The sequence below is a fragment of the Felis catus genome, chromosome C1, assembly GCF_018350175.1.
Source record: "Felis catus isolate Fca126 chromosome C1, F.catus_Fca126_mat1.0, whole genome shotgun sequence".
Lineage (NCBI taxonomy): Eukaryota > Metazoa > Chordata > Mammalia > Carnivora > Felidae > Felis > Felis catus.
In genome coordinates this window covers 16,696,015-16,710,951 of record NC_058375.1, presented here as the reverse complement: position 1 = coordinate 16,710,951, position 14,937 = coordinate 16,696,015, and the positions used below count along the sequence as shown (strand labels likewise).

General features: G+C 55.2%; 2 protein-coding genes across 3 annotated transcripts; both read right to left on the bottom strand.

Annotated features, from left to right (window-relative positions):
• Positions 1-2,970: 2,970 nt before the first annotated feature.
• Positions 2,971-7,837, bottom strand: C1QC (complement C1q C chain). Its single transcript, XM_019836365.3, has 3 exons — positions 7,676-7,837; positions 7,194-7,387; positions 2,971-4,107 (listed from the first exon to the last, which is right to left on the bottom strand). Exons 2-3 carry the CDS (start codon positions 7,372-7,374, stop codon positions 3,551-3,553), a joined length of 738 nt encoding a protein of 245 aa, XP_019691924.2. The 5' UTR covers positions 7,375-7,387; positions 7,676-7,837; the 3' UTR covers positions 2,971-3,550.
• Positions 7,838-11,121: 3,284 nt separating this feature from the next.
• On the bottom strand, positions 11,122-14,424 carry C1QA (complement C1q A chain). 2 transcript variants are annotated; one of them, XM_006934389.5, is made up of 3 exons: positions 14,268-14,424; positions 13,203-13,372; positions 11,122-11,930 (listed from the first exon to the last, which is right to left on the bottom strand). In XM_006934389.5, exons 2-3 carry the CDS (start codon positions 13,363-13,365, stop codon positions 11,356-11,358), a joined length of 738 nt encoding a protein of 245 aa, XP_006934451.2. In that variant the 5' UTR covers positions 13,366-13,372; positions 14,268-14,424; the 3' UTR covers positions 11,122-11,355. The 2 variants fall into 2 exon arrangements, with proteins under 2 accessions (XP_006934451.2, XP_006934452.2); XM_006934390.5 differs by lacking the exon at positions 14,268-14,424 and adding an exon at positions 14,124-14,246.
• Positions 14,425-14,937: the final 513 nt, after the last annotated feature.

Genomic DNA, 14,937 nt, shown 5'->3' with positions numbered 1-14,937 from the left:
TCATGGCTTCTGTGACAAATGTCAGAAAAAGGAGGGGACTGCCGGAGCCCACACCTCATACAAGGGGCAGGTGCAGGCCCCAGAGCGAGGCACCCCTGGCCCCAGACTCTCAGCCTGTTTGCGGAGGCTGCATCTAAGGCACCGTGATGCCCCTCACAGGGATGGTTGCCCAGCTGGCACCAGGAGCTGCCATAGGTCAGGAGGGCCCTACTTGTGCTTGGAGATAGAATATCTTTGGGCTTGTGGATGCTGATTGATGGAAATTAAGTGTTACCTGCAGTGGGTGTTAGGGAAGGAAAAGACTTATTTGATAAAACCAAAGGGTCTCTGGGCTCAGCCAACTATAGACGGGAAGGGACTCGGGCTGGATGAGGAGGGAAAGGCAGTGTATTCTGGGCAGGGAGAAGGGTGGAACTCTGTACCAGCTGGTCTCTGAACCTAGAAAATTGTGGATTCATAGGTTGCGGGTCCGGGGTCCTTCCGTGGGTTCCCAATGGCAATGGGAATAGGTGAGCTTGAACTTGGGGTAGACAGTTTGAGACTAAGAACAGAAAGAAGCAGGGAGCAGAGTATGGGCATGGGCTTTTGGAATCAGCCCCTGCCAAGTTTAAATCCCAGCTTTGCCTTTTTCCAGCTATGTGGCCTCAGGCACATTTATTGGCCTCAGTTTCCCAAATATGAATGTGGGGGCATGGGTTGTGGGGGACCAGTGAGGTAACCTGGCATGTCCAGGGCTCAGCTTTTGGTAGGCCCCCGATGCAAACCTGGGGACAGTGCTATATTTATGAAGAGAAGGCCGAGTTCTTGGAGCCTGGGAGCATGGGGAGCCAAGCGTGGATCAGGGACCAGGCGCAGAGGGGTCCCTGGACCGTGGCCCCTGAGTAGGAGCCAGCTGGTCTCTGTATCTGTGAAATCATTGCTCGCATCCCTGATATAGGGGGGATGATCCCTACCCAGGGTGGGAGAAGAAACTTATAAACCCTCCACATCTTGTGGTCAAAAAGGCATTCCTTGCAGCTTGGCGTGTCTTTTTCCTGTCCCTGTCCCAACCTCCCTTGCCTGCCCCCCCTTAGAAACCCTCGCCAGGTTTCCCTCAGCCCAGCAGACAAGCTGGCATTTTCAAAGGCCTGTCTCTCCTGACAAAGAGAGAACAACAAGGAAACAATTATGGAAAACAAAAATGGCAAAAAAAAAAAAAAAATTGTCGCTTCCAAAGTACAGGTTTCTGATCTGACACTGTGGCCCACATAAACGGTGTATTGATTTTTTAAACAAAAGAGAAATGAGAAGAAAGATGTATCACTCGGGGCACTGCTGGGCAGACTGCTAAGTGGTTGATGGAGGAGAGTCATGAAGAGAGTGGCCCTGCGACCCGGCCAGAGGCACCCCGTGAACCAGGCTGGGTTCCTAGGCCTTTGCCTCTGTTCCTTCTCGTGTGTGTGTGTGTGTGTGTGTGTGTGTGTGTGTGTAGCCCTTCTTCCTTCCCATCTGGGGTATTTCCCATGCCCCTCCTATGTGCTAGGCGTCTATCAAAGTGATCTCAAGGATACTCACCGTCCAGCGGAGAGGGCAGACGTGTCAGTGAGTGAGTGTCTGAAAACCAGCTAGAGGACCATGTGCTTTATTTTTTTTTAATGTTTATTTATTTTTGAGAGTGGGGGAGGGGCAGGGAGAGGAGGACAGAGGATCCAAAGCAGGCTCTGCGTTGACAGCCGAGAGCCCATGTGGGACTCGAACTCACAAACCCAGAGATGATGACCTGAGCCAAAGCGGGATGCTCAATTGACTGAGCCACCCAGGCGCCCCGAGAACTATGTGCTTTGACTTCACCTGGCCAACGACCTATTCACCCATATCCCCGTCCTCTGCAAACTTTTATGAAAAAAGCCTTGATTCTAGAAATCTTTTTTTTTTTTCTTGTAAACAAATCTGCAGATGATTTTGCTGTGCCACCAGATTGGAGAACCGAGGCTCTAAAAAGACAGGAGTTTGTGATCCAAGGCTCTGGAGGTCACTGTGGGGACACAAATGGGAAATTGGGGAAGGTTCCGTGGAGGAGGGGTGGTCTTTGTGTTGAACCCTGACAGTTGAGTGTGTATTGTCCAGGTGGATGAGGATTCGTGTGAGTGGGAGGGGGGGCTGTGCAGGATCACGGCAAAGGCGTGGGGGGTGTGAAATGCCTCCTCTCACGAACAAAGGAGCCAAAGTGGATGGAAGTAGTCGTGGAATTAGGCCGCAGCCGCCTGTTGTTCAGCCCACCTCAGTGGGCTGGTGCCTCTGTGAGCTCCACGGGGCCTTGCGGAACCAAGCTGAGATCCCAGCTAGGCCCAGGCAGGTTCTCCTACGCCTGAGCGAACTTTGGGTCTCCCTGGGCTCCGAGGCTGGACTGGCAGTCTGCACAGGAACGTTATGCTTTCTATCATTTTTGAATTTGAACTGTCAGCCCTTCTCATGGTCACCACAGTGGAAGTGCTGTGGCTAGTGTCTAACCTCCTGGTCCTCCAGCAAGGATCATACTTGCTGGGCCCAACCGTCAGGAACCTTGCAGGGGAAGCCTGGTGGCTTGTGGGCAGCAGTGGTGTTAGTTGATCTCCTGGAGGCTCCTAGAATTTGCCAGTGTTCGGGGTGAAACTGGGGACAGAGTCTCACTCTCTCACTGGTTCATGCCCATCTCAGAGCACTGTGATGAATATTAATGACTTAATAGATCGGTTAGCATCATGCCTGGGGTATAGTAAGTGCTCAATAAATACAAGCTATTAAGATTTTTTAAATTCACTCATTCATTTGCTCTGCTTTTAGTCACTCATTTACCCACTGTTCATTCATTCATTCACCCCCATTAACTCATTCATTGGGCACAAATCCATTACAGATCTGTTCTTTGTCTACATTGGGCTTACCTGAGCCCACAGGTGCTTCCAAACTTCAGCATAGGTCAACATAGGCCTGGGAATTCAAACACTCCTGTTTGCCTGTGAGCACAGATACCTTTAATGACAGTAGCACCTGTCACCCAAACAAGTGACAACAGATGGCACATTGGGGACCTCTTGCAGCTTTTAATCACACTGGAGCATCCCTCTCTGAAACGGCCACAGGACGCTGAGTGTCTTAACACTGGCACCAACCTTTAACTGAACACCAACTGGACGCTCTGTCTGAGTCTAGAGCCCATGGGTGGCTGTGACAGGTGCAAAGCTGAGGACGAAGAGGCCTGCTCCTTTGAGGACTTGGCAGTGAGAAGCCTGAACCGTGCCACATTTTTCCATTTATTTATTTATTTATTTATTTATTTATCACCTTGCCTTTCCGGAGACTTGGAAAAAAAAAAAAAAACCATTGACAGCGTTAGAGGGTGCTGGTTAAGTCTCAAAGCAGTGACTCCTGAAGGAGTTCGGAGGAGGGAGAGAAGTTGGGGCAAGGGCGTCAGGGCGGGCTTCCTGGAGGAGGAGTCCATCAGGTGGGGAGAAGGGCCTGGGCACAGCGGTTCTTGCAGGGAAGCTGAGGGGAGCGGGGCGGCCCCGGGCCTGGAGCGGGCCTGGCTGCCCTAGTCAGGAAAGAGCAGGAAGCCAGAGAAGACGCTGTCCGAGCCTTCGGTGCCCACCATGCCGTTGTAGTCATTGACCGCCAGCCACACCTGCTCACCCGCCTGCAGCTGCAGCAGCACACCGCCCGAGCTGACCTGCTTCCTGTTGGACAGGTGGTCACAGAAGGTGGTCACCCTGACACCACTCCGGTACAGCAGCACGCACAGGTTGGCCGTCTGCGACGTGTGGTACACAAAGTAGTAAAGACCCGGGACTCTGCAGGTGAACTTGCCGGTGCTTGTGTCATAATCGCCCTGCGGGTTGGTGATGGCTACGTTGAACTTGACCAGGCTGTTGGCCGTGGGGTACTGGGATGTCTGCCGTGTGACCGTGAAGACAGACTGGTGCTTCTGCTTGTATCTGCCCTCCTCGCCCGGCTCCCCAGGGGGTCCCATGAGGCCGGGAACCCCTGGACTACCAGCCGTTCCCGTGGGGCCATTTTTCCCGGGATGCCCAGGTGTGCCGCGTTCTCCCTTCTGACCCTTGGGTCCTTGAGTTCCAGGGATAGCTGGGATTCCTGGGGAGAGAGTAGGTGGGAAGGAAGTGATGGGGCAGGGGACAGGAACAGGGACCCTGGGTGTCCTCCAGGGGACGTGCCACCAGAGTTTGGTCTCTGGAACGTCCTTCTCCAGATGGACTGGATCACCTGGGGGTAAGCGTGCAGAGAGTTGGAGGGAGGCCCTGGTTGGGGTCCGGCCTCCCCCATGGACTTGGTCTCCGAGCGGCGCTAAGACGCTCCCCTGTCTCTTGGCTTCAGTTTCCACATTTACGGTGGAGAGGGTGGGACTCGCCAGCCTCAGGAGGTGTCAGAACCGGGCAGGGTCTCAGAGAGCACGTCAGAGGCCTTGACTGTCAACCCACAGCCAGCGTGTGGCCTCAGAGAGCTTCTGTGTGGCCTGCACGGTGTTTTCTTAAACGTTTTATTTAGAGCCCAACATTAACAAATCCAAACCTCACCTGACAGTTTTGCTTCTGAGTGTTTCTTGACAAAAATCCAGGCTAAAGCTGGATTGGTCGGAGGCCCATTTCCTGGAAAGCTCATGAAACTTATTCTTTAGGCCCCATTAACTTGCGCTGGCCCCTTCAAGGCCCTTTGCCTAACATTACTCTTAAAATTTTGTCGACTTTTTATGTTGAAATAATTATAGATTCACAGGAGGTTGCCAAGAAAAAGGGGGGGGGGCAAGAAGAGCCCATGTATTCTTTGCTTAGTTTTCCCCATAACTAAAGTACGATATCAAAACGGGAAAACTCACCTTTGGACGATCCACTTTGCACGTGCATTCATTTGCACGTGTGTGTGTATAGTTCTAGTACAATCTTGTAGCACGTGTAGATTTGTGTCACCACCCCCTTCCCCGCAGTCAAATGTACCTATAATTTTGTATTATTTTTTAAAAAGAGGCCTCAATATTTTATAAGGTTCAGAGCCCCACAAAACCTGTATCCCTTCCTGAGATGGAACCACCCCAGGCCGGCTTAGCACATGGGAATCACTGGATGGAGCCTAAACAGAAGTGGCCCCCACCAAGGGGGTTGATTTCTCCAGCTCCCCCGGCCCCATTCCTCCCACTGGAGCCCCTATGACGCCTGGGCTGGTTCCATTTCTCTCATATTACAGATGAGGAAACTGAGGCCAAAGACTTGCTCAAGGCCACGCAGCCAGGAGGAGGTGGAGTCAGGATCGAAAATCAAGTCTGGCTGAGTCCCAGTCAGAGGATGTGATTCTTGTGACAGCCCTGATTATCTGAGCCTCTGTGAGATTTTTCTCCCCTTTCCAAACTGTACTCATCTTTTAGGGCCTGGCTCTAGTCTCCTCCTCCAGGAAGCCCTCTTTGGCCGACTCTGCCAGCCCTCATGGCCGCTTCCTACTTCCTTAGGGTTGGGTGTCTGTGCAGACCTATTTGTGACAGATCTTCTATGGCTTGTGAGCCTGTTTGGTCCCGGGGTTAGGAGAGGGGGTTGAGGATCCAACAGATCCAGGCTAAAGCTGTGTGACCTCCCCTCCCCAAGCCTCTGCTTGCCTAATTGAGGAAAGGATATAATAGAGATCCCAGAGAGCTTCTGGGAGCTTGGAGTGGGGGAAGGCATGTGCTGGGCACCTCATAGGAAGTGCTCCATAGGGTCAGCTCCTGGTGACGGTTGTCAGTGATGCAGGGCCATGTCTCATCCCTCCAGACAACTGATTGGGAGGGGGAGGACATGCACCGGGGAGGGGCCTGAGAGGCAGGGGAAGGTAGTGACTAAAGGCACTTTGGAGCGGGACAGGATTCCACAGTGTGACTTGGGCAAGTTCCTCCAACTCTCTGAACCTCAAGTTTGACATTTGTAAAATGGCAGTCAGGCACTTTTAAAAAGGATTTTGGCCTCAGTTTTCTCACTTGCAAAACAGAGTTAACAATTTTATCTACCCTGTAAGGTAAGCACGTGCTGAGCATTTGGAACCACGGCTGGTATGTAGTAGGCGCTCAATAATTGGTGGCCATCAGCCACTGAGCTGTGAGATGGCCAGAGGCAGCGTGCGGTGTGGGATCTCAAAAGATGGCAGAGCCGAGAGCCTTATCCGGCTCACCTTGAATTAGAGAATTCCTTCTGGAATGTTGGCAAAATCCCACTCTATTGCCAGGAGAGAAGATGACGATGGGGAAATCCCTAAGGACGTTCCTTGCCACCGGCCTCCCACACCCCCGCTGCCTCTGCCAACCCCCCCCCCATCACTTCTGCCCAACCTCACCCCAGTCTCACCCACGCTGGCTCCAGACACGCTGCATCCTGGATACGCACCTTCTGACAAACAAGTCGCCCCCAGACTCTGGTGCTTGCTCAGCACCAGGGCCCCTTCGTGTTCTCAGCCCCCTTGGCTCATGCTAGGGCTTGCCCATCAATCTGCAATCCTAACTTCTCACTCCCCATGGCCCAACTGCCCAGGATCCCAGGGAGACGGGTGAGCACAGATCTCCCATAAAAACAGTGAGGACAACAGCTATACCACGCAGAACCTACACTTACTGAGACCTACCATGTGCTGGATGCTGCTTTGGTAGCAACTCACTTAATCCTCCCCTTACAGCACCCCGTGCAGTAAGTACTATCTCCCCATTTTATAGATGAGGAGACTGAGGCGCTCTGCACAGGGAGGTGGTAGGGCTGGGAACTGAAGCCCGGCCCTCTGGGCATTGTGGACGTTCCCTACATGGGCCCCGCCCCCCCCCAGGGGTCCGTGCTGCAGGGCAGGTGATGGATGGAGGAGCTGTAATAAATAGCACAGCACTTTAGAGTTTGTCAAAGGTCTTCAGGTGGGTCATCTCCTGTGATCCTCCCTGCCACCTTCTGGGGCAGGTGCTTTTGTTCTCTCCCTGTTGTCAGATGAGAAACTGAGGCACAGAGAGGGGAATATGGAGGACCAAGGCCTGGGCTCTGAGAAAAGAGGGGTTACACCTGCTGGGAAAGCTGGACTCTGTCCTGGGAGCAGGTGCGTCCGCAGGGACTGTACTTCTTGCCAACAAGTCGCTGCCCTTCTCCCCCAGGTTAGCGCCAGATGCACACTGTGCCTGCTGCCCCCAGGTCTTAGGTGACCCCTCCCCAGAAGCCCAGCAGACTCACCTGGCTCACCCTTGGGCCCCGGCAGGCCATCGTATCCGTCCTTCCCTGGGGCCCCCGGCAGGCCTGGCATCCCGGGGATCCCGTAGCAGCCCGTGCTGGCCTGGCCCCCAAGTGGCAGCACCAGCAAGAGCACCAGCAGGTTTAGTCCAAGGGGGGGCCGGGAGCTGGACACCGTGTCCATCCTGGGGAAGGATCTGGGTAGGGAGAGCGCTGAGTTGGCCCCCTGGCCCCTCACTCACCCTCCTCGCTGGTCTTTTGACAGCCCTCAGGAGCCTATAGGTCCCTTCCCCAGGCCCCTTGCCCCTTGGGTCCTGGGACCACAGGATGGATGGAGGATGGGGCCTCTTCTCTGAGCCGGGACCTTTAGCTCAGCAGTGATGGGGACCCTCCTTCCTCTCACAAATCAAGCTGTCCCCATGTTTCAGGGAGGTAGCAGGGAGAAACTGCCATTTGCTCCCTCTCAGCCGGGGTCTTGGCCTCACCTGGGGGTGGCAGGATTCTGGTCTGGTCACAGAGGTATCCTCAAATCTGCTTCCCCTCTCCCCGACTGGAGGACACGGTGTCAGAGCGGACACAGCAGAGAGGGCCCAGAGCAGGCTGGGCGGCCCCCTCCCCTCTGCTCACCCTGTCCCCAGTCCCACATCCCCTTTCCCATCATTTTTCCTGACTCAATACTTTCTTTTCGGTACTGAGCTAGGCTGACCCTGTGTCCCCCCCGCCCCGGATCATGAGTGTCTGAAAAGGGGAAATGCCCCCTCCCCCGGATCTGCTGAAGCGTGTGTGTGTGTGTGTGTGTGTGTGTGTGTCCAGTTCAGCCCATCCCCATACGTTGGCATTTACTGTGCCTGAGACTCAGCTATTTTACAATATTCCTAGGAGGAAGTTATAATTCCCCCTTTACAGATGAGGAAACTGAGGCCCAGGGAGGTGAAAGCCCTTACCAAAGGTCACACGGCAAATCCATTCTTGGGGTCCAAAGTCTTGCTCTGCTTAACCTCTGCTTAGCCTCATATGCACTTGTCAAGTGGCAGGCCTTGTTCTAGAAACTTCCATTTGCTCCTCCCATTGGTTATACTTGGAGGTGGACACCCAGGATGGACAAGCTTTGATGGCAAGCAGCCTGCTGTGATGGGACTCTGGCTACAGAGTCAGTGGCCTCAGATCTTCCAGCCCTGCCACTCCCTTGCTCTGAGGCCCTCAGCAAACCACTGGCTCCTCCAGGCCTTAGCCTTCCCATCTGTATACTGGGTGGTGGGGGAGGCCCAGGCTTCGCATGTCGGTGCCTCTTCCTTTGCTGGGGCCCTTGACGATCCCAGCCTCCCTGCACCCCTGCATCTGGTCTTGGAGCCTGTGGGAGCTGGTGAGGCGTTGCTGGTTGGGGCCAGTTTGGGCAGAGCCGAGAGAGGCTCCTCTCCTCTCTTCCTCTTCTCCTCCTATGAGATTCGGAAGAGGAAGGGGCTGTCGAGCAGTAGAGGGCTCCAGCCCTGACCCCACACTTGCCACCCGTGTCACTCGGGGTGAGGGGTTTGACCTTCCTGAGCATCAGGTCCCCCTCTGTGAATGAGGGGCTCCAATAGCTCCCATGCAGGGCAGTGGTGAGGACCCAGTGTATGATGCATGTACAGGGCTTAGGCTGGTGCCGGGCATGAGCAGGAGTTCAGAGCTCTGTCCCTGCCTCACCCACTGACCCTTAGGGCCTCAGTTTCCCAGTCTGTCCCTCTACCCTGTGGCACAGGGCTGCAGAGTGTGGGATGAGCGCAAGGATGTGAATGTCCTTGACCCTGAAAGTCCACAGCAGGTGGAGGGCTGGGAAAAGCATAAATGATAGACACAGCACGGGCAGGGGGGCGGGGAGGGGGACCCGAATGGCACCTGGGGCTCCCATCTTCAGTTCTCATCTCGTTTGCGCCTGGGTCTGTCTTGTCCAGCAGGTGGCAGCCTCAGCCCATGCTCAGCCCGCCCTTGCCCCAGCAGCCAGGCCCAGCCTAGCTGGATGCCCGTTCTTCCTCCATCCAGCCTGGCCAGTGATTTGCCCAGTGAGGGGGAGGGCGGGCAGGGTGTGCAGTGTGTGGGTGGAATTTAGAATAAGGAGCAGCCAGACTCCCTGCACTCACATTTCTGTAGCCGGGTCTCTTCCACCACTTACGGGGCCTGCACTCCTGACATCTCTGAGTCCCATTGCAAGGAAAAGAGGTCTCCACTTTGGGGTCAGGCAGAGCTGGTTCAAATCTAGGTCCTGCCGCTTTCTGGCAGTGTGACCTTGGATAGGGATCTCCTTTCTCTGAACCAGTGAAGAGGGATTGCTGAGATTAGATGCATCAATGGCTAGGAAATGTCCAGCCCATCGTAGATACACAAAGATGGGCTTCTTTTCCCAGTCCGTGGGAGAGTGTGTTCTGGGCAAGGAGGCAGAGAGCTGGGGCAGAGTGGAGGCCTGAAGGAGGCAGGGAGGCCGTGAGGAGTCCAGCACTATGCTGGGGCTACAGAGGGGTCACTCTCTTCTCCCCAAACCCCAGAGGCTGTCGGTGGGGGCACGGCAGGGCAGCCCCAGGAGAGGGTCTTGGGTGTATGTCAGAGGCCAGGGTGCTGGGGAGGGGGTGGCATGTGAGGACTCCCAGGCTGCTTGTGTGTCATTTAGTGGGTGGGAGACATAGTCCCCGTGGCTCAGAGGACGGACCAGTGTGAGTGTGACAGGGTCAGCATGTGGGAGAACCGGGGCATTTCTAAGGCATGTGCATGTTGGAGAGTGAGGAGGACGTGCACCCCTGCGTGTCACCTGTATCCCAAGTACGACTGTGGGTTTGAGGGTGTAACTAGTGTGCACGTCCAGGGGTGTGCACGGTGTATCTAAGGGCCTGGGTTGGTGTGCACCGAAGAAGGGGATTCCTGTGCCCGTGTTTCAGTGGGAAGTAGGGCTCCATGGGGGAATGTGGGTCACGTGCAACCTGAGGAAGATGGGTGTGCCTGCGTGGTGTGCAGGTGTGTGATGTGCGCACAGCACAAAGCACAGATGGCTTCCTTTGAGAAAATGTGCAGGGCATTGGACAGCCTAGGACTGAACTCCCGGTCTCCTTATTGTCTTCACATACGGAGGACATAGCGAGGCTTCTTGCTTCCGAGTGTTCCTGGACAGGCTAAGTGGGACCCTGGGAAGGCACCATGAGAATTCCAGACCTTCTCAGTTGCAGCCCGGGAGGGATGCCCAGCGAGCAGCAGCCCCAGCCTCACATGCCTGCCTGAGTGGAAGCCCAGGGCCGGACTCAGGAAACCTGGCTTTGGGGAGGACTGCTGGCTGCCCTTGGGCCGCTTACCACCCCTCTCTGAGTCTTGCCCATGTTTTTCTGGTTCAAGGTTGGAAAGCACGTGTCAGGCTGTGGCTGTGGAGGCTGGCAAGGGTCGCGTTTAAACACGCAGGCTTGGGTAAGTAAGCCTTACTAGCCTCACTTGGCTAGTAAGACTTGGGTTCAGACCCCAGATCCTCTACTTAAACGCTGACCTTGGGCCTTATATCCAGCCCCAGACTCCAACCTGCTTCGTTATCTGTAAAATAGGGTCGTGATACCCACCTCACCCCTCAGTTGTACAGATTAAACAAAGCATAATAATACCTAGGACTTACTCAGCCCTTACTCTGACTCAGGAACGGCTCTGCAATTTTCATATATTAAGTCACTCAGTCCTCTCAACAACCCTTTGAAGTAGATGCCATTGTTATTCCCATGTTACAGACAAGGAAACTGAGTTCACTGAAGTTATATAATATGCACGTGGTTGGACAACCGGTAAGTGGTGGCCCTAGGTCCTAGGACTCCCAGGACCTGCTAAATACCTGCTGTAAAATACAAAACACTCCGTAAGCACTCCGTAACTGTGGTGCTTATGCTCCCTCCCAGTGCCCAGTGTAGCAACTCAACAGACGCTCAACAGACACGGCCTCAGGTATTTATTGTAGGAAGGGTTCAAAGAGATCAGTCTCCTTACAGCGTGCAGCCAGCGGCAGGTTCTAGGGGCCCCGGGAGCCAGCCGTCTCCCTTCAGACAGCTCAAGCAACAGCACCCCCAGGCAGAGCAGACCATAGCAACCAGAGAGGTGGAGTGAGTGGGCCAGAGTCACACAGAAAAGGAAGCATGTGAGGCCAGGGTCGGGAGGCTCCCTCCCTGGTTCAGATGGATGGGAAGACGAGGAAGCCACTGAAGACGCTGTCCACCTCAGGGCCCTGGTAAATCCGGCCCTGGGCGGGGTCTCTTTCGATCCAGACCCGATCACCGCGCTGTAACTTGAGAACCGTGCTCCCGGACACCATCTGGAAGATTCCCTTGCCGTTGGCGTCACAGAAGCCCAAGGAGCGCTGGGCCTGGTCCCTCCCAGAGGACACGATGGACAGGCAGATGTCCCACTTGGACACCACCTGGAAAGTGAAGTAGTAGTAGCCGGACACAGCACAGATGAACTGGCCCGTGTTATTGTGGTACGGGCCTTCCTGGTTGGTGACGACCGTGTCGAAGATGACGATGTTGCCACTCATTGGTGGGTTCCGCCTGATGGCTGAGAAGGCTGGCCGTGGCTGGTCCTTGATGTTGCCCGGGTTGCCCTTGATGCCTTTCACTCCCGGGATGCCAGGGAGACCCAGGGAGCCACTGGGCCCAGGGAAGCCCATGTTGCCAGGGTTTCCAGGGGGCCCAGGGTCCCCCTGGTCTCCTTTAAGGCCCTGGATGCCCGTCCGGACGCCAGGTGCCCCTGTGGGGGAGAAAGGCCAGATCTGGAGTGAGAGTCCAGTGTTCCCTAGTCCTCAGGGAAATGGGAGCTGGGACATGGCCCGTCTGCTGTGCAGTGGAGGATGGGGGAGTGCGTGGGCCTTTAAGACCTTGACTCTGGCTGGCTGGGTGACCTTGGGCAAATGTTCCAACCTCTGAGCTGCAGCTTCTTTATCTATCAAGTGGAAAGAAGTGCAAACAGGCACTTGGGAAGCTGTCAGGTCCTGGCAAAAGCAGGACACTGGCTCGTCCACTGTGCTTCTGGCCGGCCGTGAACTCCACACCCCACCAGGCCACTGACCCCGATCCCTTTAGGGTTAGGATGCCTGGATGCAAATGCTTGCAAGTGTCTCTGCAGATCTTTCTGGCCTGGTGCCGACTGGGAGGCTCAAGAGAGTTCCCTGAGACTTCCTTCTCCCACTCTGGGCACGTCCTCCTCTCCCTTCTCCTTCACCCCCAACCTGTTTTCTAGACTGTGAGTTTCTGATGCCAGCAGGGACAGGGTTGGGTGTGGGGGGCTGGAAGGAAGCCGAAAGGATAGTGGCCATCAGTCGATCCTCTCTGTGTGCCAGGTGGGGTTATTTCTTCGGTTTACAGATGAGGAAACTGAGGCTCAGAGAGGGTCAGTAACTTGCCCGAGGTTACATAGCAAGAAAAGTCTCCTGAGTCTAAAGGCTAGCACCTTATTCATTCTGGTAACTTAACAACAGCCCAGGAGTGTGCACTTTTCCAAGACCTTTCTCATTCATCGCTTGTAGTGGTCCATCCTCCAGGGAAGGAAGGTGAGGCCCAAGAAAGAGGACTCAGGCGCCTGGGTGGCTCAGTTAAGCGTCTGACTTCGGCTTGGGTCATGATCTCACGGTTTATGAGTTCAAGTCCCACATCTGGCTCTGTGCTGACAGCTCAGAGCCTGGAGGCTGCTTCGGATTCTGTGTCTCCCTCTCTCTCTCTCTCTGCTCCTCCCCCGCTCACTCTCTGTCTCTCTCTCCTTCAAAAATAAATAAACATTAAAAAAAGAAAAAAGAAAAGAAAGAGGACCCAGGCAGTAAGGGGGATATGGAGGGGCTGGCAGCCTGGGGACATGTCCAGAGAGAAGACTAGGCCCCCTCAGCCTCTGGGACCAAGTGCAGAGTGCACAGGCATCACGTGGGGGCCCAGGTGGATTCCCGCTTCTTGGTGCCACCCCCAAGTCTCCACCCTCGAGGCCAGGCCAGGCCAAGGGAGGAGGGGCTGGGGTCCAGAGGGAGGTACTCACCTGGCTCCCCTTGCTCCCCCTTGAGGCCTGGCCGTCCGGGTCGGCCAGGCGCTCCTGGGGCCCCAGCCTTCCCATCTGGTGCTCGGCACACATCCTGGGTCACTGTAAAGGTCAGGGATGTGGCCAGCACGCAGACCACCAGCCAGCCCCATGGGGCCTCCATGATGCCACTGTGGAGACATGGGCCAGAGTGGGCATCACACCCTCACACACACCCAACTCATACACTTGAACCCTACGCCCACAATGTTCTGTACACATCCCCCACCACCGAGGCACATACACCCCCTCGAGGGCCTCCGAAGTCTGCCTTCCACCCAGCTCCAGGGACCCCGCACATATACGCAGAACCAGAAATTTGCCCAGATACACACACACACACACACACACACACACACACACACACACACAGCTGAGCACACCCACACAGTTACATACTCAAACACACAAACACAGCCTCTCATCCCACACCTGCACACCACGGCAAGCGAACTCAAAATCCACTGCACGCTCCTGGAAGCACAAACCGACACCCAAATAGACTCCACCTCTCACTCCCCCAGACACACACATTCATATACTCCTACCGATGATCAATCCCATTGAACAAATATTTATTGAGCGCCTACGCCTTATTTAATTCACACTCTCTCACCCAGATGGCAGAGCTGTGCATACGCACGGGGATTCACAACCCCCTGACACAACACATGTGCTCACTCCCCTACACATTCGGCCCCTTTCAGCACCCTCTGTACCCTCTACGGGGACCCCTCTCCTGGCTCCGACACCCCTAGCCTCTCCCGAGCTTCCTGTGTTCTGGGGGGGCCGAAACCTAGGAACTCTGGCTAGAGCTGATGTGTCTATATTTCCACCTCCCACCATCTCCCAAACCCAAGGAATAAAGGTCCCCCCACTCACTTATTCCGGATCTTGGATCAGTGCCCCTTGCAACTCTGTCCTGGCACAGAACCGGCTGGCAGTGTTCTCCCTCCCTCCCGCCTCGATTGTCCAGCCTCCTAGGTCAGCTCCCCGGGCCCCCACCCCCTCAGGCGCGGGCCTCACCTGCCTCAGCTGGCAGTCAGTTCAACTGGATGCTCCTGTCCTCCACCCAGGGACCCCTGTGGGACACCCAGCAGGGGTGGCGCCTGTCCGGCTGTGGCCAAGTTTCACATCCCTTCTGACTTCCCCTTCTCCTTCCCTGGACCTGCCCCCAGCATTGCCCCAGGGGTCAGAAGCCTACCAGGGACATTTTGAGCAGACCTCAGCAAGACTGGGACACTGAATGTCCTACCCCAGCCGCAGCTGGCGTGGGGGCAGGGACTGCAAGGCAGGAGTCTGCAGGGATGGAGACGGTGGGGGGGGGTGGGTACTGGGGGGATGTGAGAACCAGAGAGGCAGAGAACATCAGGGCTGAAGGAATTTTTAAAAAAGTCAGGAACTTGGACTGATCGTCAAAAGCTTGGAAAATACAGAAAAATACAAAGGGCAGTGTGGTAGTGATGGGAAGCTCAGTAATCAGCTTCCTAGACCTGCCACTTCCTAGCTGCCCTTGGGAAGTTACTTAACCTCCCGGGGCCTCAGTTTTCTTTTTTCTTTTAAACTTTTTTTTTTTTAACATTTATTTATTTTTGAGAGACCAAGCATGAGCAGGGGAGGGGCAGAGAGAAAGGGAGACACAGAATCCCAAGCAGGCTCCAGGCTCCGAGCTGTCAGCACAGAGCCCGACGTGGGG